This window comes from Tasmannia lanceolata, unplaced genomic scaffold (assembly GCF_043159265.1).
Source record: "Tasmannia lanceolata isolate RefF3 unplaced genomic scaffold, GAP_Taslan_0.1 ptg000011l, whole genome shotgun sequence".
NCBI lineage: Eukaryota > Viridiplantae > Streptophyta > Magnoliopsida > Canellales > Winteraceae > Tasmannia > Tasmannia lanceolata.
In genome coordinates, this window is record NW_027518688.1 from 13830408 (window position 1) to 13855000 (window position 24593).

General features: G+C 40.1%; 2 protein-coding genes across 5 annotated transcripts in view; both read right to left on the reverse strand.

Moving 5' to 3' along the window:
• Positions 1-227: 227 nt before the first annotated feature.
• LOC143886451 (uncharacterized) lies at positions 228-10415 on the reverse strand. The gene is made up of 6 exons (XM_077390422.1): positions 9979-10415; positions 8143-8342; positions 1135-1275; positions 967-1047; positions 575-699; positions 228-483 (listed from the first exon to the last, which is right to left on the reverse strand). The coding sequence occupies exons 1-6, from the start codon at positions 10208-10210 to the stop codon at positions 435-437; spliced, it is 828 nt and encodes a 275-aa protein (XP_077246537.1). The 5' UTR covers positions 10211-10415; the 3' UTR covers positions 228-434.
• A 12643-nt stretch (positions 10416-23058) lies between these two features.
• The window catches only part of LOC143886452 (putative alkaline/neutral invertase B), a 61337-nt gene continuing 59802 nt past the window's right edge, over positions 23059-24593 (reverse strand). For all 4 annotated transcript variants that reach the window (XM_077390426.1, XM_077390425.1, XM_077390424.1 and 1 more), the window contains exon 6: positions 23059-23646. The gene's annotated coding sequence lies outside the window, so the exon portion shown is untranslated. The remainder of the gene's footprint in view (positions 23647-24593) is intronic.

Consider the following 24593-nt stretch of genomic DNA (forward strand, 5'->3'; position numbering starts at 1 on the left):
AAAATAACAAATTTTACGCCTACTTGTAAGTGGGAAATGGGCCCACTTTTAAGTGGGAAATGGCATAAAATTTGTTCGATTCAAAGTTAAGATTCACTCAAAATGGAAGGAGAAAATCGTGAAAACAACAACAAAATGGATAAAAAAAATCAGTTGATTTAAGTTAGAAACCAGAGCTTTCATTAAGAAAGGTGATATATGCCGCCTAAAAGACTCATACAACTGGGTTCAACTCTGATAAAATCATTCTTTAAATGGATAGACAACAAAAACTTCTGTGTTCCCAATTTTATAAGGGCAGATCAATCTCTGGAAAGCGCGACATAATTCATCATGGCAAGAGAGACTGACAGTATAAAATAGCATGGATAACACATATCATTCCCTATTAAATTATCCAAGGACACAGTATACACCATACAAAAGCTTTGTACTCAGACGACTCCTGAAGGAATACGTAACACAAGCTGACCACCAAATACGCTGCAACAAAATTGGAAAGCAGAATCAAATTTTAAAGCTCGAGCCAGAAAAGAAAGATGGGCCGCAGCATGGACCTCACATGAAAGCTCACCTCTTGATATAAAAGTAACAGAAATCTGCAAGGATGAAAGTTTGAACAATTTCGGCTAGAAGAACCATAGAGGGCCAGAAGCCGTAGCCCAAGGCTGTCAACAAGCGTCCACGGGTATCCAACACCTGTTATGGGAATCCAAGTACTATGTCATGTTCTATAAAAGACTTCTTTCTACAATATCAAATGGGCCTCTCTTTTTATCTTTTTAAATTTATATCCCTAATTGATTATTGCCACAAAAGGGCGTGTAAAGGTAAGAAAATCAGGGAAGCATTCAGACAAGCAAGGGCAGAAATCTAGTTCCTATCAGACTTAATTTAAAATATGTGAATACAAGAAAGACACCATTCCTCATGATGAAATATGAAAGAATGTAAATTGTGTCAAACCTGGAGAACCCAATGTGCACAGCTCAAGAACCTTGCAACCCCCAATGCGAAGACATAGTGAGCTGTAAATGGTTCAACAATCTGGAAACACAAAGGTGATTGGTAAAAGTGAAATGCAACCAAATTTAACCAAATAAATCATAGATGCACGTGGGTCCAACTTTGCACCTTTGTATTTTGCATCACCCGTAACTGAGGTAGTACTGAAGAAGCTTCTAAATAAACACAAAATGCCCAGCATATCCTGTTCACAATATTATGTGATGTTGATGGATGGACTAAAAGAGCTAATATTGCACAAGGTACCACCTACACCCAGATGGAACATTATGTGATTACCAAACAAAAAAATAACAGATTAAATGCGAACACTATGACAGATAATTCATAAAATTCAGGTAAGGAGATGTATACATTAGAAATTACCAACTCATGCAAAGAACTTATTAATCGCAAGGTGGGTCACCAATTCGTGCCTGTTCTAGAACAATCCAGTTATAAAAGGAAATTAATGGGAACACATTCTATGATTTGTTATGAAAGAAGACTATTTTTTTTTTCCTTTTGAGAAGGTGACTTCATTGATTAAAGAAGGAACATACAGAAAAGATGGACGGGACAAGTTATCCCCCATCCAAATATGATGTACATATATAACTAATACAAGGGATAAGAAATCTGCTCTACGACTCAGCCATATGCCCCTGCTCATCAGTAAGGCAAAACTCTTCCACATGGTGAAGATCCACTCCAGCCTTGGCTAACTCGTGAGCATTATCATTGGCTGACCTGAAAATATGCGATAATCTAGGGCAAATGACCTTTAACAGTCCCGAATTTCCGAGATGATATGAAAGTGTTTCCAAGGACCCGTGACTTCTCCACTCACCCAGCCAATAACGTTGGAAGAGTCTCCCTCCAGTAGTAAGGGGCCAAGATGATGAATAACAAACCACTTGAGTCTGTACAATAATGTTATTGCTTCCGCCTCATTGGACTCACATATCCCGGCTAGCCCGGAACATGAAAATATTATATTGCCATCTGCGTTGCAAATGAGACCTCCGATCCCTGTCGCGCCCGGTTTACCTTTGGCGCTGACATGAAAGACTTAATTAATAAAACGTACTACTTATAAGAGCTTTCCCCGTGCATAAAGACCGATAAAGAACACTTTTCCTACTCAAGGGAATCGGAAACCAAGAAGTGTGCATTGATTCAGTTCCAATCACAGAATTTTGGAATCCTGAAAATTCAGCATGGTTATAGTTGAAACAGTGGATAGTTTGGGGAACCTTTTTTAATAGGAGAAAAAAGAACAGGACGGTTCCAGTTGTCTCACAGTTTTATTGCTTTAATCTGTTCATGAGAGAGAGAGGGAGAGAGAGAGAGAGAGAGAGAGAGAGAGAGAGAGAGAGAGAGAGAGTAATCCTCTTAAGGTTTTTACCTCACTGCAAGAAACACTTGTCGAGAGAATCATTTGCCATCAGGGTTGGGCCTGTAGCTCAATGGTTGAGGCGTTGAATCTCAACCTTGAGGTCGCAGGTTCGATCCAGCGTACCCACCAAAAAAAAAAAAAGGAATCACTTGCCGTGAAAGTGCTGGAGCATCCTCGCCATGAGATCCTATTGGACCTTGCACTTCTTTCATCCATGAGTCTGCCTGTTTCTCTCGATGGATGTCAGTTTCCACTAGAAATGCTATGTTGGGAGTAGAGGCCCCAGTGGGTAGGAATAGAATCTCCCTTCCTAATGTCCTAGCTCCTCAATTCGTTGTTGAAGCCCTTAAATGGCAAGTGTGAAGGTACCCAATAACAATGGAGCTGAAAATGGGGTTTTTTCAGAACCACGGAAGACTAGAAGGCCTCACAGCACCTCTAAAGATGCGGATAGTGCATTCCTTCTAGATCACCCATCAAACGACAGCTGACGAGCGAGTCTTACCATGCACTCGTCAAGGAGAAAAGTCCCAACACCCCAAAACTCTTTCAATCAATCTTTATATCAAGACCCCTCAGAGTTCTGGAAAATGGATGTCCACAGCCATCTAGCGATCAAGCAATGAATCATAAGATGATTTACTGATCTGATATCTGCACAACTCAGAATAGGGATTCACGGTGATTCTTCTTCGATTAATGAGGTGATTGACCATGAGGATCGAATCCAAGCTCTCTTAACACCGGAGACCAAGGGATTTGCTTAGCCGTGATATGGTAATAAAGTGATTTGACAGAGAAGGAATCAATGGGGCACCGCCTACAAATCCTCCTGCCAATGGAGCCTTGGCAAAGATAAGGTTGCCTCCAACTTCCACATAAAATAAAGCCATAGTGTCGAGCTCTATGTCAAAGCAGTTCCTGCGAAAACGGATATTCCATATCACCGAGTTGCTATTTCTAAAGTATGACTCCATGACACAAGCATTACTGTAATGAACCACAGGAAACCCAAAAAAGTTAGAATAGGAGTCCTTCAAGGGCTTCTCATTGCGCTCAACATCATGCCAAAAATCCACTCCAACGCCAGTCCCAACTCTTAACCAAACACCTTTCTGGAACAACTCAACACCGGTATAGATGCATCTCCAAGGGCTGGACTAGCCTTGCCTCCTAGATCTGTCCATCTCACATCCACCATGTTGGGAACCATACTTCTTTATAATCACTACATGTCAGAGGTGATCTTCTTCCTCACCAACCCGCAAAAGTCATTTGCCCCTTAGATCAGTGCCCATCTCCTTTATTCTGATTTGGGTTTCCAAAGAACTCCCAGTGAACGAGGTGGTACTTACAATACCCCTTTTTTGTGTTCCATAAGTTCTTATATATGGACTCTGTCTATTCTATCACAATAATTAGGATGGAAATGTAGCCACGTAGTAAATCAATAAGTTGGCAAGGGCAGATTTAGTCAGGGTGATTCTTCCTCCCAAAGAAAGCATACCCTTCTTCCATAACAATAGCTTCCTCTTGAATCTTTCAAGCACAGGTTCCCATGCCTCCTTCGAGCGTACACACAATGGAAAGCCTAAGCACAAATGAAGCAGATTGGCTATGAAGGAACCAAGGATATGAGCCACTTTCGACATATCATGCTTATCTAACTCCAGCCACATAAACTTTGATTTATCAAAATAGATTTGCTGCCATAAGACTGCCTCATGGCAGAAGAATAGCCTTAAGGTGTGTTGGAGACTCCTCAAGGGCACCACAGAACACGAGTGACATGTGTTGTCGCGCAAGTCTGATAATTCAGTACATACCACATTTCACATGTAATTCAAATAAATATGTATACATAGTACATACACCACATTCTACATGCAATTTTGATAAATATAATTATGTAACACACACAGGTATAGTATACCATTAATACAATTATGGTTTTGGTTTCGATATGCATTTTGATTTATCATTTCAGTGGAAATGGAAATGGAAACATTTCGGTCGTTTTGTGTCAGTTTCAGTGGAAATTTAAAACCATGATCACTGTTAGGACATTATTGATCGTGGAACTATGTATATCCGCAATGGAGGTATACTGACAACTAACAGAGCATTGACTACTAAGAGTACTGCTTCCATTGGCGTGCATTCTACATCACAAATTGTGCCTCATTCTGCATTCTCATCAGCTGCTATTTTATCTTCTAAGCTGGCCTCCATCTCCGAGAATGAATTGCAGCAACTTCGTCTTACGGTATGTTAGCTAGAGAGCTCCTCCACGTTAGTTTATGCCCACATAAGTCCATGTGCCTCTGCTTTTCACTTTTCTGCTTCCCTTGTCTTGGATTATTGATTCTAGTGCATCAAACTACATGATGGCTAAGTCCTTTGTTTTCTAGCTATTCCATTTGATCTGGTAGAGACAAAGTTAAGGTTGCCACTGGTTCACTCTCATCCATTAATAGAAAGGAGATGTGTCCAGTTCCCCAACCAGCGTGTTTTATCTGTTTTACATGTTCCCGATCTTACCACTAACTTGTTATCCAACAATTGCATTACAAAGTCCTTAGTCCTTAAATTATCATCTGCTATTGTAGATGTTGGCAGGAGCAAAGTGAACTGAGAACTCAAAAACCAAAAATGGAGCGAAGCGATCGTCGCCTTAGCGAAGTGAACGGCGAATAGAATAGAATGGAATCTAGCAATGGAGACGATGGTGTTCTAATGCTCGGAAGAAACATTGGAAAAGGAAAATGTGGTTGCGGGTACAATATTGAAGGCAAGGTTTTAAATCGGCCGAAATCCGAAATTTCAGTCCAAATTTTTGGATTTTGGTAGGGATCCAAAATTTTAAAATTTTGGATTTCGGCTTAAATTTCAGATTTAAATTTCGGTTTCGGTTCCGAAATTTCAATCCTTGATTGAAGTATTAAAGGAGGTCCATCTGGATTTGATTCTTGGAGGTTATTCGGTAAAAGAAACCCTAGGCTTCTTGGAAATATACAATGACAGTTGTAGAAAGAACCTAATACTGATTGGAAAAGGCCATAGCACCAAGCCTGATACGCTTCAACCTACAAAGAACAATCAAGGAGAAAGAGCGGCATCAGAGCAAGGGGAACGAGAACGAAAGAAGAGAGGGAAAATGTGAAGCCATAAACCTCCTCCCACTAGCCAATCGAAGAAACTACAGGGGGATTGGTGTTGTAAGGACTGTGGGTATCATCACTTTAGAAGGAGGAAGATTTGTAGTTGGTGCAAAGCGGAAAAATTAAATGCGGACAGGATGGAGAAATCTCTCTCCCCCAATGAAAATCACCATTAGAATCGCTGTCCATCGAGGGGCCCGGTGGACAAGAAGGTATTGGATAACCGTCTAAACGCAAAAGAGACTGGTATGGATGCTGGTATGAGAAACAAAAAATGGCCGGACCCCGGGAATATCGAAGTAAGGGATGATGGGGATGTACCGAAGGTGCTGATTACAGGAAACGAGGTGTAAGATAGAACCGAGATTCTTAAATCCTGTTTAATTGGAAGAATAAAGACGGAAAGCTGGATTCTGGAGAACATCTGGGAGTGGGCCATGTGGTATCGGGACATTCCTCAGCTACCCAAACCCTATTCTCTGAATATGAAGGAATTACATTTCAGATTCGAATCAGATAAACAGGCGAATTATTTCTTCAGAAAAGGTGCTCAAAGCTTTGGTGATCAACTATTATCCATCAGCCCCTGGAATCCATCCTTCCAGACAGGGGCTAAAGCATTATGGATTCGATTTTAGGGCATTCCAAACCATGCCTGGGCCGTATCAACTGTTGAAAGTCTTGGAAGCTTGTTTGGATCTGTTGTGGAGGTCAAATTGAATGCAAATAATCAGAGTGTGGAGTTTGCCTCGGCAAAAGTTCACACTTCTGAATGGAAATTTTTACGCTCGTATGTGAGATTGAAGGTCGAAATCGATGGTTTCCAATCGGGGTGGTCGGCGAATATGGTGAAGACCTGAAAATGGGAGCTATGCCGGGGAAAAAGATGTACGATTATCCTTTTGAAGGTGATGATAATGAAACAAGAAGGTGTAGAACCGTTGCAGTTCTACGCTTCCTCCCTCATCTAGTTATTGCTACAGCACCTTGCACCTAGGGGTGGCAATGGTTCGGTTTCGGTTCGGTTTGACCCCCAAATCGAACTGAACCGAAATTTGAATCGGTTTGGTTCTACCAAACCGAAATTTAATCGGTTTGGTTCTACCGAACCGAAACTGAACCGAAATTTGAATCGGTTTGGTTTTTCCAAACTGAAACCGAATTTTCGGTTCGGTTTTGGCTCGGTTTCAGTTTCGGTTCGGCCAATTCTGCCACCCCTACTTGCACCTCCCTTCTTTCCCTCTTTTGTCCTCTGATTCTGTTGATTTGCAATCATGCCGTCCCTTCTCTTTTCCTGCTTTGCTAACTGCGGTTAGAGAAGTCTTTAGTCTTTCCTCACTTCTATTCATCTTGCTGCAGCAGCTTGCAGTCCCCCTTCTTCCCAATCTTTCCCCTTTGTTTCCCCCTTCCTTGTCGCTAGAGCAGTTACTTCTGTTTCTCATTGCAGCAACTATCTCTCTTGCATCTCTTGGAGACTCCTTCACCAAGAAGAATAGGGCCAAAGCCCTGCGTGACCAAGGCACGGGTTCCCCTACAGTTTTATCCCATTACATCTTATCTCATTCCCCTCTATAGGTCTCTCCCATCAGATTACAGCACTCGATTGCCTTGACCGATCCCATTTTCATCTTCCAATTCCCTTATCCGATACAAATATTTCCCTTACTTCATTAACCTTCGCCTTCTATTGGTCATATCTAGATAGGTATTTTATTTCAGAATTACTTTGTATGACAGACCTATTTGAATATCTGATTATTTTTGTCTAGCGACCTTATTGCTTTGATAAATAGTCTATTGTGTGAACTTGGCTGAATTGGCTCTGTTGATGAAGATTCTAAAGGCTATGAATCTTTATAAAAAATACCTTGGCTGATTATTGAATGTTATGTGTTGTTTTATTTCATTTAGGGGTGTGTGCTGCTATTAAATTGAACAAGAAAGCATATTATGCTCCTAAGTTCCCATAAGCTCACTTGCAAACCCTAGGTTTGCATCACAATTCTATACAAGATGACCATACAAATGAAGAGTGTTGAGATGGAAGGAGTATTTTTGTCTTTGTGGATGGATTTACACCCAAATCCGTAGTATGTATGTGGGCCCATTTTTTTCATTTTTGTGAGAATAACGAGTTTGTAGGTTCGGTTTGAAAGCAAACTCTAACTGGTTCCAGGCTTATTTTCAATAAGAGGAGGGGCTTGACAACATAGTCAGTTACCCTATTTTTGTCTTTGCGGATGGATTTTCAACATCCTATTCCCTTATGCTATTCAAATATTCCATCTTCAGGTACCCTATAACATGGAACTCTATCTTTAGGCTGCCTAATCAGCACCCACAAAATAGTAGATGACTTTTACCTTGATTAAACACTGTAGAATGTAACAAATTATCAACAGCAAGCTTACTGCATGTGTTTTCACTACTTACCCAGTTTAAATAGAAATTTGATTGCTGATGAAAAGATAAATAAGACAAAGAGCCAAATTTCAAAAACAGAATTTGTTATTTATTTGCAAATCTCAGAATCAGAATGTATATAAATGGTAGACAGAGGAGATACAGAATACCCACCACATAATATATTGCAAAGTTGTCCTTATCGTCCATGTAACTAGACTTCAACTTAAAACGAATCATATAAATAACCCACAAGGTTGAAATCAATGTAGCTGAATCAAGGAGTGTGTGTATATCATATTCCATGACAAAACTGCAGTAAAGTCTAACAGCTAAAAATATAGCCGTCAGTTCCTGAGTTTTGAGTGACAGTCCTGCAACAAGTACAAAGCTACAAATGAAGAGGTTTGGAAATCAAAGGCACAGAAGCAGTTAAACTTAATCCACCTTCAAGTGATAATTTAATCAGATAACACTTGATGAAAGAAAAGGAATGCATAAAACGAGAAAGAAAAGCCATTCAAAAAGAGCAATGTAAGTAACTCGTCAACATTAATAAATCATAGGCTGACTAAGAAGATAGTATAAAGTTCGATGCAGGTAGCATGATCAAGTAATTGCTCAAAGTATAGCAAGAAAAAGTAACTGAAAATCAATCAACCTGCTCCCAAATTTGATATAAGATAATGACAGGTACAAGACATTATCTTGCTGTAGATCGCCACACAAACTCATTATCCTGAGGTTATTTGATCTTTAAGTAGTGGTTTACAAGATTTGGGACTAGTTTATATATTATACTCTGATGAAAAATTTTCTTACTTTTGATGACAGACTAAGAATTCTAGTTTTCTTCACAATCAGTTCTATATATTTGAGTGTGTTTTCTATATATTTAATGCACTCAAAGCCCATACATAAACCCCTAATGAATCAGCAAATAATAAGAGAGCTAGCCTAAATTCAATGATGATTTTCATAAACAGTGACAGGGTGATATTTCTTTTATTCCTGAACCATAGTTGTGGATGCATCCTTTCTGGTTGGGATTCAGAAACCCACCCATTCTAATAAAGTAAACTATTGAAGAAATAAATGGACATGTCTAATGCACCATATATTTCATCAACAGATGGCTAATCAAAAATTCCAATCACTTCACTCAAACAACAGATTAGCCTATATCATTATTTTAAATCCAAAACTGGACATCAAAAGCCCAGGCCCGTGTCAAGAATCAATTAAATACAGAATGATCGACATGTTGAAGACCTCTTCTGAAATTGTGTTGAGCCTTTTTCTTCCTTTTTTTATCTTGATTGTTCAAAACAAATCATGGTTTATTAAACCCATAGAGCAAACAAATTGAAAAAGGTGAAAAAAAAAAGTAAACTTTTTCATCTCAAAACCACAAACTACTAAAATCCATCCCAAAAAGAACCCTTTTGAAATTGTTGAAGACCTCTTTTGAAATTGTGTTGAACATTTTTCTTCCTTTTCATTTTTCTCTTGATTGGCCGAAACAAATCAAGGATTATTAAACCCATAGAGCAAACAAATTGAAAAGGGTAAAAAAATAGTTAAAATTTTTCATCCCAAAACCAAAAACTACTAAAATCCATCCTAAATTTGTGTTGAACATTTTTCTTCCTTCTCATTTTTCTCTTGATTGGCCGAAAAAAATCAGGGATTATTAAACCCATAGAGCAAACAAATTGAAAAGGGTCAAAAAGTAGTTAGAATTTTTCATTCCAAAACCACAAACCACTAAAATCCATCCTAAAAAGAACCCTTTTGAAATATTGAAGAACTCTTCTAAAATGATGTTAAGCATTTTTCTTTCTTTTCATTTTTATCTTGATTGGCCAAAACAAATCATGGGTTATTAAATCCATGTAGCAAAGTTAAAAAAAAATTAAAAAAACTCTTTCATCTCAAAACAAAAAACTTATAAAACCGATTCCAAAAGAGGGGAAAACAAAAAACCCACAACTAGAATTTGATTTTTACCTGCACAAGTCCTCTCCTTCATAAGCTTATAGATTAGAACAGAGATTCCAATGGCATGACAGGCCTCAGCAGCCACAAAGAGATTATCATGATCATGAACAATGAACCTGAGAAAGGCTAGTGTAGCCATGCCTGCAACTACTGCAAGAAAAGCCTTTACCTTTGGAGGTTGTCTCTTTACCCATCCTAATACAGCGTTTATTGGCCTTCTTGGAACCTTTGGAGCCCTCATTCTCTCTATTTGTATCTATATTGAATTGAAGAAGGAATAGACTAACAATTGGAGTAAATAAAAGAGAAGTAGAGAGAAGAAGAGTTTTGCAGCGAAGAAGGAAAGCAGAAAAAAGTTGGTGTTTTTGGGGTCTCTAAGTTGGTTTTTTTCTTTCTATAAAAAAAGTCTGGCGGGTAGAGTGGGTTGCCGTTTTGGTAACGGGAGAATCATTCATTCCCCACTTAAAAAATGGGGATCACTGATTAGAAAGTGTTAGAAAGTGGGTCCCAACTAGTCATGGAAAAAACAGAAATGGTAATGATAAATAATTACTAAATTGAAAACACTTCAATGGGATCACTTTCAGAAAATAATTGGGTTTTTCCTTAACAACCCTCTTAATTGTTTTTTAAAAAATCTTCAATATAATTAGATGGGTGAGAGATGAGATTACTATTTTGAGAGGTTGTTTCTTGGTAGGTTTGTTCAGATGATATAGAAGAGGCTATGATACTGAAGTTTGGCACGTTTGTTCACATATTGGCAATTTTGACCTTTGATCACTTGCATCCTTGAGGAGGTTGCACTAGTTATGTTTTTTTTTTTTTTTTCTATTTTCCTACTTTGTATTCATTACATTAAAGCTTAATTGGGTTTTTCCTCATTTTAATAAAATTTCCACCATTCAAAATAAACTATTTACAAAAGCTATTTCATGACCATATGGTTGTCATCATTCTAGAAAAGACTTCTATGTCTCACCAATTCATAAAGATTATGAATAATCGTAATCAGAACATCTGATCGCACTAACTTTAATGCATTTTGAGACATGGCTTTAAGCTCATCAGATTTTGGACCAAACCATTGAGCAAAAATATTTGGTATATGTTCTAGTGACAAATAGAATTTTCCACATCCATGAACCGAAATAGTGATATACCATGTTTTAGGCTATGTTGCATAAGTACAGGTACAAATGTCGGAATTTGACACGGGTATCGAGTGTCGACAAGACTCAAAAAGAATGATTACCAGATTCACTGCAATATTTAAAGAGAAATGTTATCAGCACTACTGTATTTTGATGTTCGCACTCCTCACTTTATTACAAGTACGGTATGGCCCATACCATAGGATGATCCAAACCGTCCATTAGATGGCCCACAGTCTAAATAGGTTGTGCCCCAAAAATCACTTCCATAGGTTGATCCTAACCCTCTGATATATAGGGGGTTAGGATCAACCCTCTAACATTCAGATCGGAGTGTTAGGATCAACCTATGGAAATGATTTTTGGGGCACAACCTATTTAGGCTGTGGCCCATCTAATGAACGGTTTGGATCATCCTATGGTGCAGGCCATACTGTACTTTTAATAAAGTGAGGAGTGCGATCATCAAAATACAGTAGTGCTGATAACATTTCCCTATTTAAATCAATTCTTAAATTTTAATTTTTTGTGGCAGAGTAATGCTTTTTAATATCAAATCACATTAAATGGGTGTGAATTATCTTGAAGGGGGTGTGAATTTATCATTGCCCTGAAAAATTTAATCGGATACGTAAATATAAACTTACTATTAAATTTAATAAAACTCAAAACATGTAATAATTATAAAGTTGTGGTAGTATTATTAATAAAAAAACAAATAAAAATTTCAAAGTGTCACAGAGAATCCTGAAGCATTGGAATGCTCACATATCACTCCCACAAGACAAAATAATACCTCACAAGCTCAAGCTTGGACTTTGGAAGAGGCCAAGTTCAATGCTCAAAAAATGAGAAATATTGAATGAATACATCGTATATGAGATTTTGCTATTTCTTTTTCTTTTAGGGAAGATATTAATCGTACAATTCCAACAGCCCTGACTCGGATCGTGGGGATCGCCGGAATACTTCGTATCAACAGATACTCGGTATCTCAATATTGATTAGATCCAAGATTTGTTAATGTGCCTGAGATACAAGTGTGACAACCCAAGAGGGGGGTGAATTGGCTAATTAAAAATTTTAAGCTTAATTAGATGGATTATTAAAATTACTTTACTAATTAAGCACTAGTTAATATTTTAACCCGGTTTAAATATTCCAATCATGTGCATTACTAACCCTTGTTCTTTAAAGCATAATAACAAGTTAGGGTTAGAGTTTACCAATCACCACACCTGCAAGGGAAAGGAGGAGAGAAAGCATCCACAAGGCACTAGATTTATAGTGGTTCGGTCTATCACAAGACCTACTCCACTCTTCCAAGTTTACCTCCTTGGGGCGCTCCACTAAAACAATGAGATTCTTCAATAGGACGAATCTCCAAGCCGTACACCCAACTCCTCCAACTCCAAAGGGAACAAACCCTTTTATGCACGAAGCCTTGCGAGGGAACACACCCTCTTACAAACGTCTTCTCCTTTCTTAACGGGCCGAAGAGAAGACCCTCACAATGTCTTTGCAATTCTTAACAAGCCGAAGAGAAGACCCTCAAATACAATGAAGAAAATAAAAATGAAAGAACTCTCAATGCCTCTTAGATAGGCGGATTACAAACTTTTATAGCTCATAAACACTCCAAGGAAGAATAACAAGTAAAGCCTGTGGAGTACCTCTTGATAGAATGTGCAAATGCAAGATCAAAGAGGTTTAGCTTTTGATAAAAAGGTTTTGGCTCAAAGAAATGGGATTTTATCTTTCTCAAATGTTCAAAAGCTCTTTTAGATAGGTTCTGATAGTGTATATATAGTGTATTTGAAAATATGATCGTTTGGGGGTAAAACTGTAAAAAACTGGATTGAAAAAGTCAACTTGTGAAAGCCCCAACGGCTAGTTTGCCCGACCGTCGCGGTCAACCTAGCCACCTCGGTCGCCCACCCCTATCAGGCGCCCTTTTTTAATTTTAAATTTCTTACCGCCGAGGTCGACCGGCCCCATGGCGGTCGCCCAGCGAGAGCTACCTGTTTGCTCAAAACTTTAGCTCACAAAACAGATCCCGGTCAACCGGCCCTCGTCCAAACCCATGACGGATTGTTCCTGGTGTTCCAAGGACACCTCCGCGGTAGCCCGGATCATTCCGGTTGACCGGCCCGCCAATATCCGGCAAGTGCTGGATTTCCAACTACCTTGTTGTTGTCGCCCGGGACACCCCGGTCGACCTGCCCTGACCGGCCCTATATAAAATTCTATTTTACTTTAAAAGATCAGGGGCTTTTGGGCCATGGTCTTTGGGCTTAAGTCCTAAGTTTTCAAACACATTTTTGGGTGTTAATGGTTTCCAAAGATATAAAAAGTTAAGTATAAAAACCATTTGAAAACCTTTTGAAAGTGCATTTACATAAATCAAGAGGACTCTAAATACAATCTAAAAGTGTATACCATAAGTCTTCTTGGATTGTATTTGCTCATTTGCACTTCCTTGGACTTCTTCGGCTTGAGAGTGAACTTCTTGTACTTGTTCTAGCTCTTGTGACTCCCTCCATTCTTCAATGCATGTTGAATGGTACATGAGGTGTCACCATGGCATGTTCAACTCCAAGCTCTTTATTGACACTTGCTAGGAGCTTGTGGGATCTTCATGTTCGAGCTTCTTGACTTGAACATCTTCAACTGAGGATGTCTTCACTGTAGGTGCAAGCTCTTGGTTCATTTGCCTCTTGATCCACAAGCCATGTGTTGAGAAGAGTTGTGTAATGGCGATGATGACATAAAAATCATGTATATAACACAACACTTCAAGGCAACACATTAGTCCATAAATGCTAATAAATTTTATTTGCTAGCATCAAAACAAGAAGGTAAAGTGAATGATTAACCCATGGAAACCCTTGGGCTTACAGTGCCATACTTTCTCTCTCCCTATTTTTTAGGAGTTTAGAAATATTTTTGGTCATTTGAATTAATTTTGGTTAATTATAACTCAAAATGGTCAAAACTAGTCAATTAATCTCATTAATTAATCTCAATTTTCCAAAATCCAATAGGCTTAAGGTAGTCAATTGTGGGACTCACAACAGCGTGAAGCTCAAAGGGTGAGCGCTAATAGCGTAAAGAGCCGCAAGGGCTCTACTACAACACTGCCCCGGCAACAACCTTAGTCTCCACATATGGGAGCCTCGTGTGGCTATCGCCTTCGTCACTCTATCACTCAAGTCAATGGCGTGCGATACCACCCGAATCGAGTGGTATCGCACGCCATTGACTTGAGTGATAGAGTGACGACGGGTCAAGTGACCCAGAATTGAGTCGAATCTAAATGATTTCCCCACACAAATCAGAAATCCAATGGGACAAAATGTAGAGTCGCCACCTAGGATGAAGGGCATAGAACCCTGTATAAGACTCTCTATTAAACAGGCGGGTCAATGTCCCTACAGTGATGGGTTTGTGCCTGGTCACGAGAGGGGAAGGTGTTAGGTACCCCACTCGCCCGAGAAACCTCAATCACTTCTGCGAATTTCATTAGTTTTAGAAATTTTAGGGTGAAAAGGCGTGAAATAGGAACAGAAAATCCTTGAATGATCTATCTAAACTACAAAGTGGTCCCACTTTGACAAATTACCCTTTATTTGGCTTTCTCTATCTAAGATCAAACAAGCAAACAAGCAACCAATCAAGGGGCATTAGCCAAGGTAGGCCCATCTTCCATTCGATCGGCATAAGAAGGATGGAAACAGGGTTTGCTCCTCACTTTCCATGACAAATCCATAGAATTCTAGGGATTTCTCCCATGAACTCCCTATATCGTGGTCAGTAAGAAGGAAATCCTATTCCCACTCTTCTGTAGCTAAAGATGGCACAGGGATGTGCAATCACATTCACAGCACAAGATAAAAAAAAATATTTAACACAAGCAATCCACATCAACAAGATAAAGGAGGATCGATATTAGCAGCATACGACCCTAGATGGAGCACTAGAATCCAATGTCTCCCCTCTTTATATACGCTACATCAGTCAAATAATACATCAATGATACTTGAATAATTCATTAAGGAGGCCGGGAGGCGAGAGAGGCTTGCTCCAACGTTGTGTGACCTAATACCTGTCTCCAACTACAGCTAAGCAAGAGATAATGCTAAAAAAAAGTAACCAAACACATACTGAAAAAGTAAATGCACAACCAAACCAACAAGCAACAAACAAAATCCACGAGATGTAAGAAAGTGAAAGAAATCAGGAAATCAACGAGGTGCGAGAAATTGAGGAAAAGATCACGGGAATGAGAAAACGAAACCTTATGCACATCAGGCAGGGGCACCTACTCAGCCGACCATCAGCAACCATCATAGGTGCTGCAAACGCGACACGAACATGACCCAGTACCCAAGAGGGCAGAGGTAAGCCGTCGATCCCAGTGAGGCGTGCTCTCAAAACCATTCGATGCACAATGTTTCCGAAAGAGGAAAAATCCGAAAAATGAGAGTAAACACAAAGACGATAAACTAAATAGGAAAATCTGAATGGAAAGAAATCCGATAAGGAAGAAAAATGCCAACGAAAAAGAAAAGAGGACATACGACAGGCTCAATGGCGATTATCAGGGAATCCAACCCAGCGATTCTCATACCTAGGATGGAAAAATCAATCTAACAGTCGTCACATCCTATCGTCTGGCTCAGCGAAGATAGTCCTTATATTGGGAGGCCACACTATGTCATCGCCCATGGGCTCAGCGAGGACAGTCCTTGTGAAAGGAGGCCGCGCTACATCATCACCCATCTCAAAAATCCGATAAATCCTCGGAAAACCGATGAAATCCGGGAAATCGCGATTGAAGATGGAAGGAAATGCGGGATCCAAATTACCTTGCAATCACCATCCTCACCCTTTTGAATTTTTATGTTTTTTAATTTTTAGTGTTTTTAACCCTTTTTTTTAAAAGGAGTTTTGGCTTAGGACAATTCCGTGATCGCCCAAAACCGAAGGAAATTTCTTGAAACCGATGAAGATATCAAACACCGGTGACAATCCCGAACTCCAATGAAGATTCCAAAATAGGAGGAAGCTCTAGAAATCAGAAACGAAACCCGAGTATCGGCCCAAAACCCGAAGGGGGGAGAAAGAAAAAAGGAAAGAGGGGGCTCCGAGTAGCGTCATCATAGCCCTTCACTTCCCTAAAGCATACCAAAATCAAAGCTCCAAATCCGAAGACCAAGTAAAAGCCATGTTAGAAGACAAAAAACCCCTTCCCTCTCCTTTTGATAAAAATATGAAATCCTAGGAGAAGAAACTAAGGATCCAAACCCAAATCTATATTGTCCGAATGCAAACATTAGGAACCATAAAATCAAAGCAAAGAATATGTCAAGGAACTAGAGTTGCAAGTCGGGCCGGGCGGGTTGGGTTTTCTAAAACCCGGCCTTACCCGACGTAGTTTCTCGGGTCGGGTTTTTTTTGGGAAAACCCAGGATTCTTAAACCCGGCCCTACCCGAGGTAGTTTCTCGGGCCGGGTCGGGTTTTTTTCCATCGTCGTCTTTTTATTTCTTCGTACAAAACTGAATTATTGAAGACGGCAATTCACTTAAACATGCTCCTAAAATACATCAGTTTACTAATTTTTTTAACACAACATTACAAACGAAAATACATAGCTCGTGTAAAACATCAGAAGCCGTGACACATAAACCCCCTTTGCAGCTGAAATGAATGGGAAAATGTGAATAAAAGCAGAAACTCACCGATTATGGGGAGGTTCTTGCTCTATACGTTTTAGGCGAAATTCAATCATTCTTTGCTGGGAGAGTTTACAATCGCAGATGAAAATGAAAAACCGTAGAAAAGCTTCTTTTTGGGAGAGCTAATGCTGAAATTTTGAAAATATGGGTTGAAAAGTGAAAGAGGGAAAGTTGGGAAATTGATAAAGACGAGAGAGAGAGAGAGAGAGAGAGAGAGAGAGAGAGAGAGAAGAGGGTAGGTTTCTATTTTTCAACTTTTAACTTTAGTGACAGTACTTTATAAAATATTAAAAGTAGGGCGCTGATATCCCCCCCCCCTCCTTGTAGGCTATTTTGCCCCCCTTGACGGCTGCCTAACGTTAAACGTTAGGATATGTCATTTTCCCACCATTTGACCGGTCTCTCTCTCTCTCTCTCTCTCTCTCTCTCTCTCTCTCTCTCTCTCTCTCTCTCTCTCTCTCTCTCTCTCGTCGGGGCCGGATGTTGGGGTCCCCTACTCCTTCCCCTCTGCGGGGAATTTTCCCCCTCCCCTCCCCCTCCCCTTCCCCTCCCCACTACGGGGATGGTGGGGAATCCCCCTCCCCTCCCCTCCCCCTCCCCTCCCCTCCCCCTCCCCTTCCCCTCCCCACTACGGGGATGGTGGGGAATCCCCCTCCCCTCCCCTCCCCACGGGGAATATCTAATCCCCATCCCCTCCCCTTCCCCGCCCCGCATCCTTCGGGGACAATCACTTTACTTTCTCACTTTACTTTGTTAAATGTTAGGTTTAAAACTAAAGATTTGTTAGGGACAATCACTTCAGGCATGTTGCGGCTTGGCTATTGCATGTGAGAGTAGCCACACAACCCACACATAGGCTAAGATTTTGTCTTATCCATTTTATTAACCTGGGGACAAAGGTGGTTGCTCTCAGATTCATTTAATTGATCAATAGTCCCTAGCAGATCCCTAATTCCCAATCCCACTTGCCAAAAAGTATTGTACGTGCCACACCATAGGAAGATCCAAACCGTCCATTTGATGGGCACACCATACTGCCATAGGCATAGGATGATCCAAACCTTCCACTTGATGGGCACATTGTAGGATGATCTAAACTGTCCATTTGATGGGCCGCAACGTAAATAGGTTGTGGCCCAAAAATAATTTCCATAGGATAATCCCAACCCTCTAATCTATAGAGGAAATGCATATTATGATACCTTCTATAGATCGGAGGGTTGCAATCATCCTATGGAAATGGTTTTTGGGCCGCAATCTATTTACGTTGTGGCCCATCAGATGGATGGTTTGGATGATCTATGGTGTGGCCTGTAAAGTACTTTTAAATTGTAGCCTATCAAATGGACGGTTTGGATCATCCTATGGCGTAGCCCATACATTACTTTTTGAAAAATAATGGACTATACGAGCGCACACCATATAAAATCTCATCACTCATCAGAGAGATGTTGCCTTTATTTGGGGGAGGGAGATTTTCAAAGAATTTAATGTTGCCTTACAGTGATGGTTCAATGGAGAGATTTTAGGGATTTCTAAGGGTAATATACTAATATAATGAGGGACAATGCCCAATGAATTATGGGCAAAAGAAAACATAAAAAGCTATTTCAGGGACAAAACTGTAGTAATGGAAATTATGAAAATTTTGGGGGAATCTTGTAGATATGTTTTGATCCAAGGGGTTTCTAGCAGTTTTCCCAAAAAAAAAAAAACACTTAAAAAATACAAGAAAAAAATGGTACTAATGCAGGGCGAAGCGGGGCGGGGCCAACTCCATCCCCTTCCCCGCACCGGGGAATTTTTTAAATCCCCTTCCCCTTCCCCACTCAAATCGGGGAATCCCCTCCCAAGCGGGGCGGATCCCCGCTTTCCCGGGTGAAATTGCCAGCCCTACACACACAACAGGAACAGTTGGTGGGCCCAACAGAAACCGTTGGTGGAATGGTGGGCCCATCTTTAAACAACGTAGGCCCCGCCCATACCACCGTAGGATAATCCAAACCGTCCATTGGATGGGCCATAAACGTAAATAGGTTGCGTCCCAAAATATCATTTTCATAGGCTGATCCTAGCCCTCCGATCTAAATAGAAACTACATCTTATGCAACCTCTATAGATTGTAGGGTTGTGATCATCCTATGGAAATGATTTTTGGGGCACAACCTGTTTACATTGTGGCCCATCAGATGAATGGTTTGATTCATTCTATGGAGTTGGTCGTAAAGTAACATTAAGGCCCGTCCACAACATAGGACGATCAAAGCCGTCCATGGTTTGGATAGTCCTATGGAGTTGGTCGTACAGTAACATTAAGGCCCAATCGTAGGCCCCACCGATTTTTTTCAAATTGAAGCGTACCATCCACAACATAGGATGATCCAAGCCGTCCATGATTTGGATCCTCCTATGGTGTGGTTCGTACAGTAACATTAAGGCCCAATTTAGGCCCCACCCATATTTTTGAAAATGAAGTGTACCGTCCAGACCATAGGATGATCCGAGCCGTCCATTTGATGGGCCACAACGTAAATAGGTTGTGCCCCAAAAATCATTTCCGTAGGATGATCACAACCCTACAATCTATAGAGGTTGCATAAGATGTAGTTTCTATTTAGATCGGAGGGCTAGGATCCGCCTATGGAAAAATATTTTGGGACGCAACCTATTTACGTTTATGGCCCATCAAATGGACGGTTTGGATTATCCTATGGTGTGGTATGGGCAGGGCCTACGTTGTTCAAAGATGGGCCCACCATTCCACCAGTGGTTTCTGTTGGGCCCACCAACTGTTCGTGTTGTGTGTGTGTGTGGAGAGAGAGAGAGAGAGAGAGAGAGAGAGAGAGAGAGAAAGAGAGAGACCGGTCAAATGGTGGGAATACGTTAGCCAGCCGTCAAGGGGGGTGGGGAATAGCCTACAACGGGGGGAAATATCAGCGCCCTAAAAGTAGTGTAGGTTTCTAGTTTTCTTTGCTTTTTTGACTTTAGTGACAGTACTTTATAAAGTATTAAAAATTTAAAATGATAAAACAGAAACTAGCGCCGGGTTTTCGGGCTTTCGGGTTTTTTTTGCATTTAAACCCAACCCTACCCGAAAATGACTCGGGTTTTGAAATTCCAAACCCGACCCAGCCCGAGACCCATCAGTTCTGAACCAGACCCATGTGTTTTTCTGGCCGGGTTGATGCGGGCCGGGTAAAACCCGACCCAAGTTGCAACCCTACAAGGAACCAAGTCTTAACTCCATGCTATTGGACAACACACAGCGAAGATCGAAAACCATGGTAAAAAATGAGCCCAAGAACACCAAAACCAATCACTTGGCCACTCGGATGTATGTATTGGAAACCGAAAACAGGTGATCCCCCTTTTCTGTGGCACTTGGACATACAAATTGAAAGAAAAGGAATTAAAATGAGATTGGATCTCATTCGAATCTAAACTTCGACTCTACAGGTCATATGAAAGAATGAAATTTATATAAGGAGCAAAATTATCTCTTCATATGGGATAAGCATGACATTGTAAATGTTTATGACTTGGAGATGCACATAGGGATTTGCTAGAACATCATTGCAAATCCTAAAAGAGTTTCACCAGCCATTTCAGAAGGAAAGTATAAGACAGAACCATGTGCTCACTAAAACATGGTCGCGTTCATAACTCATCCTTTAAATCAACCGGAGGTATATATCATTCATTCACTAAAAATGATCAAGATCAGCATATACAGAGAAAAGCATAACCCGAGCAAAAAAACTGATGTGCTCCAACCCAAGGTATGATTATCAACAAGAATGAGCAAGATGACGGAGAAACCCGCGAAGACATACCAACATGTACTCAATAACATCCAACTAGGCACCACTAACTACAACATCTAAGATCACAAGCAATTGCCTGGCTAAAGTAAACACAACTGAATATCTAGGCTAAAGCAGAATCAAGAGGAAAGGATTTTAAGCCCTACAAAAATTATGCAAATAATAGGACAAAATACTTCTTTTATTGCTTGGTAATATGTATTACTATTAGAAGGAATGACCAATTTGCAATACATATTCCATTTTGAATAAACTGGACTAAAGAAAATAGATAACCAATTCTAGAGGAAACCTCTTTCTTAATTGCCTTAGAGAAAACTAAGTATAGTCGTATGAACCTTCATATTGAACCTCTGAGTACATGCATCCTATTTGCAGCTCTTGCTGTCACTAAATTGAACAAATGGAAATAGTGGAGGGCAACTCCCTCAATGTCATCCGATTGTTGGGTGAGAGATCTCCTCACCCTTGGAGATTTTCAAAGCTTATTGACGAGATCATCAATCGAGTGGAGCGACGCTTAGTCTATTTTCACCATTTTAGAAGATCGGCTAATGGTGACACAGATAGACTAGCTCGGTCGGGTGTGTCTATACCTACTCTAGAGATTTTTTATTTTCTTCCTCCATGAGGTTTGTTATTTTGTATTTGCTCTTTCTTTCTATTTCTCTTGTCCTTTTTGTAGCCTTGATTGCCTCGATCGTGTGCTTGCCACTACCGACGGTGGATAATAGTCATTTTTTGAGTCACGTGTGCATGGGCGTTACAGATTATGAGAATTGATTTTGAATCGACTAAGAATTGCATTTAATTTTGAGTCCAATAATCAATTCTGGACTCAGAATTAATTCTCAAGATCCAAAATGAAACGGGCCTTATGCCCGTTGATCCAACTAGCAAACAAAAGCTTGATACATTTGGCCCCTAGCCCCGCCCCTTTGATTAGATGATCGTAGCCTTTGTACATTCAGCATTGGTTAGGGTTTAGTTAAGCAAAGCTAAATAGGTGATTTTTGTTGGCCTTATTCTCACTGATGGGACATCCAATCATCCATCCATTCACCATGCGGGTTGCCTCACGTGTAACTACCAAGTCATCCATCCATTCACCATGCAGGTTGCCTCACGTGTAACTACCAAGTCATCCATCCATTCACCATGCGGGTTGCCTCATGTGTAACTACCAACTTCTCCAGAAGCTTAAGCTGTTGGAGAAGGTATTTAATCTTTTATACATTATTAACACTCCCCTCACATGTGGCCCCTCTTTTTAGGGTTGGCCTACACGTGGCACATGTGGCCCCTCTTTTGGGTTTTGCCATTGCATGTGGATTTTGCTATCAAGGAGGTTTGAACCCAGGCATTTGCTCTGATACCATGTGTAACTACCAACTTCTCCAAAAGCTTGAGCTGTTGGAGAATGCAATATTTAATCTTTTACACTTTAACACCTCATAATAATGTCTAGATTATACGTCGAGTCCCCATGTGGGACCTACAGACCCACTATAGACCCTTTGGCAACTATATTGTAATTGTTTGAACCATTATAGTTACACTTTTGATCCATTACAGGGTCAAACAAACTTCTGGTTATTTTCAAGTGATTTGCTAGCCAATTTCGCATAAAGCCATTTTGCAGCTCACTTTTGAATGTGAGAACAGCAACACAGGTTGACTTTTTGGCAGGTTTTGTCAGATTCATTTCATTCATCTGAAGTGGCTGTTGTCGCATGGAAAAGCCAGCCGCAAAATGGCTTTCCGTGAAATTGGCTAGAAAATCCCTTCTTTCAACTGAACCCATTAAGAAATACTAGGGGCCGTTTGGATGTTTGGATACGCGAATTTTAGAATCCGGGATTTCTTCAAAATTGTAGATGAGAGATAAGAGAAGCGGAATCCGGGATTTCTTCAAAATGGTAGATGAGAGATAAGAGAAGCGGACTAGCCGTCTCAGCAAGAGAGTAGCAGATCAGCCCATGTTTCCAGGTTTTAGATATCTCAGGATGAGGGAGAGATTTCTAAAACCTGAATTTCTTACTTAAAATTCAAGAAACGCTGTCAGCACGTAATCCTCTTTTACACTATTTTCAAACTAAAACTTGGTTTCTAAAATCCGCGTATCCAAACGGCCCGTAATCGTTTGAAATAAGATGTAAAGTAGGATTTGGCTAAATGGATCTTGCGCCCATTACATGTTTGAATTTCCCTTTTAATATAATAATTAAAATATATGTTTGTTATTTTTAAAATCCAAAAAAATTGAGCTACAAAGACAACCACAACTTCATAGATGCCACTAAATCTCACTAATACTTTGATGTGAAATGTGAGAACTACTAATTTCTAGGGTACTTTGACATGCTGCCATATTATCCAATAAATATATCCAAAATAAAAGAAAGTGGGGCACCTAATCACATTCATAACCAACTTTAGATAATGTTTCACACCTAGCATAAACTACATGCATAGAGAGATTACAGGCCACCAAACACATACCTAAAATCAAAGGTCAAGGATCTGACTTTCAGTATGTATGATTTTGCTGTTTCATGTGCATCAGACAAAATAAGTTGTTGGCATGCCTGTGTTATGTAGAGCATGTAAGGAAACTGAAGCTCACATTGCTTAGTGAAAATTCAAGTGTTCTCAATGAAATCAAATTAGAGAGAATAAAAGCAGTAAATGAGAACTACAAAAATCATCGCCGGATCCCGGCATGGGACGATGTTTTGAACCAGAAAGGTGCATCAAAATTTTATTTCACCTGTCCAATCTCCTCATTGGAACAAGAAATTACAGATCAGATGTCCTAAATGATTGGTAAGCCTACATACAACCCAGGAAGTTCTGATTAGACATGGCACAGAAGAGGAGTGCAAACTATGCACTTACTTTGAAACGAGCATCATAAGGTTGTCTTCATCCTGTAGTTTCGAGGTTCCTGTGATCCTCAGCTGGCAAACAACCATGATGGGTTAGAAATCCATGAACCAAAGGATTGTCTAGGCAATTTCGCAAAAAAAACATTTCACTGCTCACTTTCGTGAGAGAACAGCCACATCAGATGAATTAAATGAATAAGACAAAATCTGCTACGTCGTGTTTGTTCTCACGCAAAAGTGAGCCATGTAATGGCTGTTTGCGAAATTGCCAAGACAATCCTATATACGCAGTTGATATTGGCACTCCCTTGTTTCATTAATGGCACGTCAAGCTCTACTTTACACTTGACCAGTTAGCTTTTAAAGGCTGTTAAAATTCCGAAGATGCTCTTACCAGCCAGTCGGAAAAGTGGTAATAAGGTTTGGAGTGCCATACTAAAATGAGTGCAAACATCATACGTGTGTGTGTGTGTGTGTGTACGCACCATTTAAGTGGACCTGCATCAGAAAAAAAAAAACATACATATATATATATATATATATATGAGGAAAATGATTGTGAGCTTGAAGCTCATATAGCTTATATGAGCTTGAGGGCCCAAACACATGGGTCCCACATTTTTTGTGGTGGTCGAAACCATTCATTTGCAAGGCCCCATCATAGATAGGGTGTGTACCAAAAATCAGCTCCATTGGATCATCCTAACCCTTCCAAAAGCGGAGGGCAAAAATGGGCAGATTTGTGGCAAACGGTGTCTGTCCATTTTTCCCTCCACTTTTGGATGGGTTAGGATGATCCTATGGAGCTGATTTTTTGTACACACCCTATCTATGAAAGGGCCTTTCAAATGAATTCTTTGGATCATCCTAACAATGTGGGCCCACATGTGTTTGGGCCCTAAAGCTCATATAAGCTATATAAGCTTCAAGCTCACAATCATTTTCCTCTATATATATATATATATATATATATATATATATATATATAGAGAGAGAGAGAGAGAGAGAGAGAAAAGGGT

Bases quoted from the DNA above. Each gene is read 5' to 3' on its own strand.
- LOC143886451 (XM_077390422.1), bottom strand. From the start codon at position 10,210: ATGAGGGCTCCAAAGGTTCCAAGAAGGCCAATAAACGCTGTATTAGGA. The intron at 1,276-8,142 runs GTGGGTATTCTG...ATCTGGGTGTAG, and splicing joins ACTTTGCAATATATTATGTG to GTGGTACCTTGTGCAATATT. The intron at 1,048-1,134 runs GTGCAAAGTTGG...TTGTGTTTCCAG, and splicing joins GGGTGATGCAAAATACAAAG to ATTGTTGAACCATTTACAGC.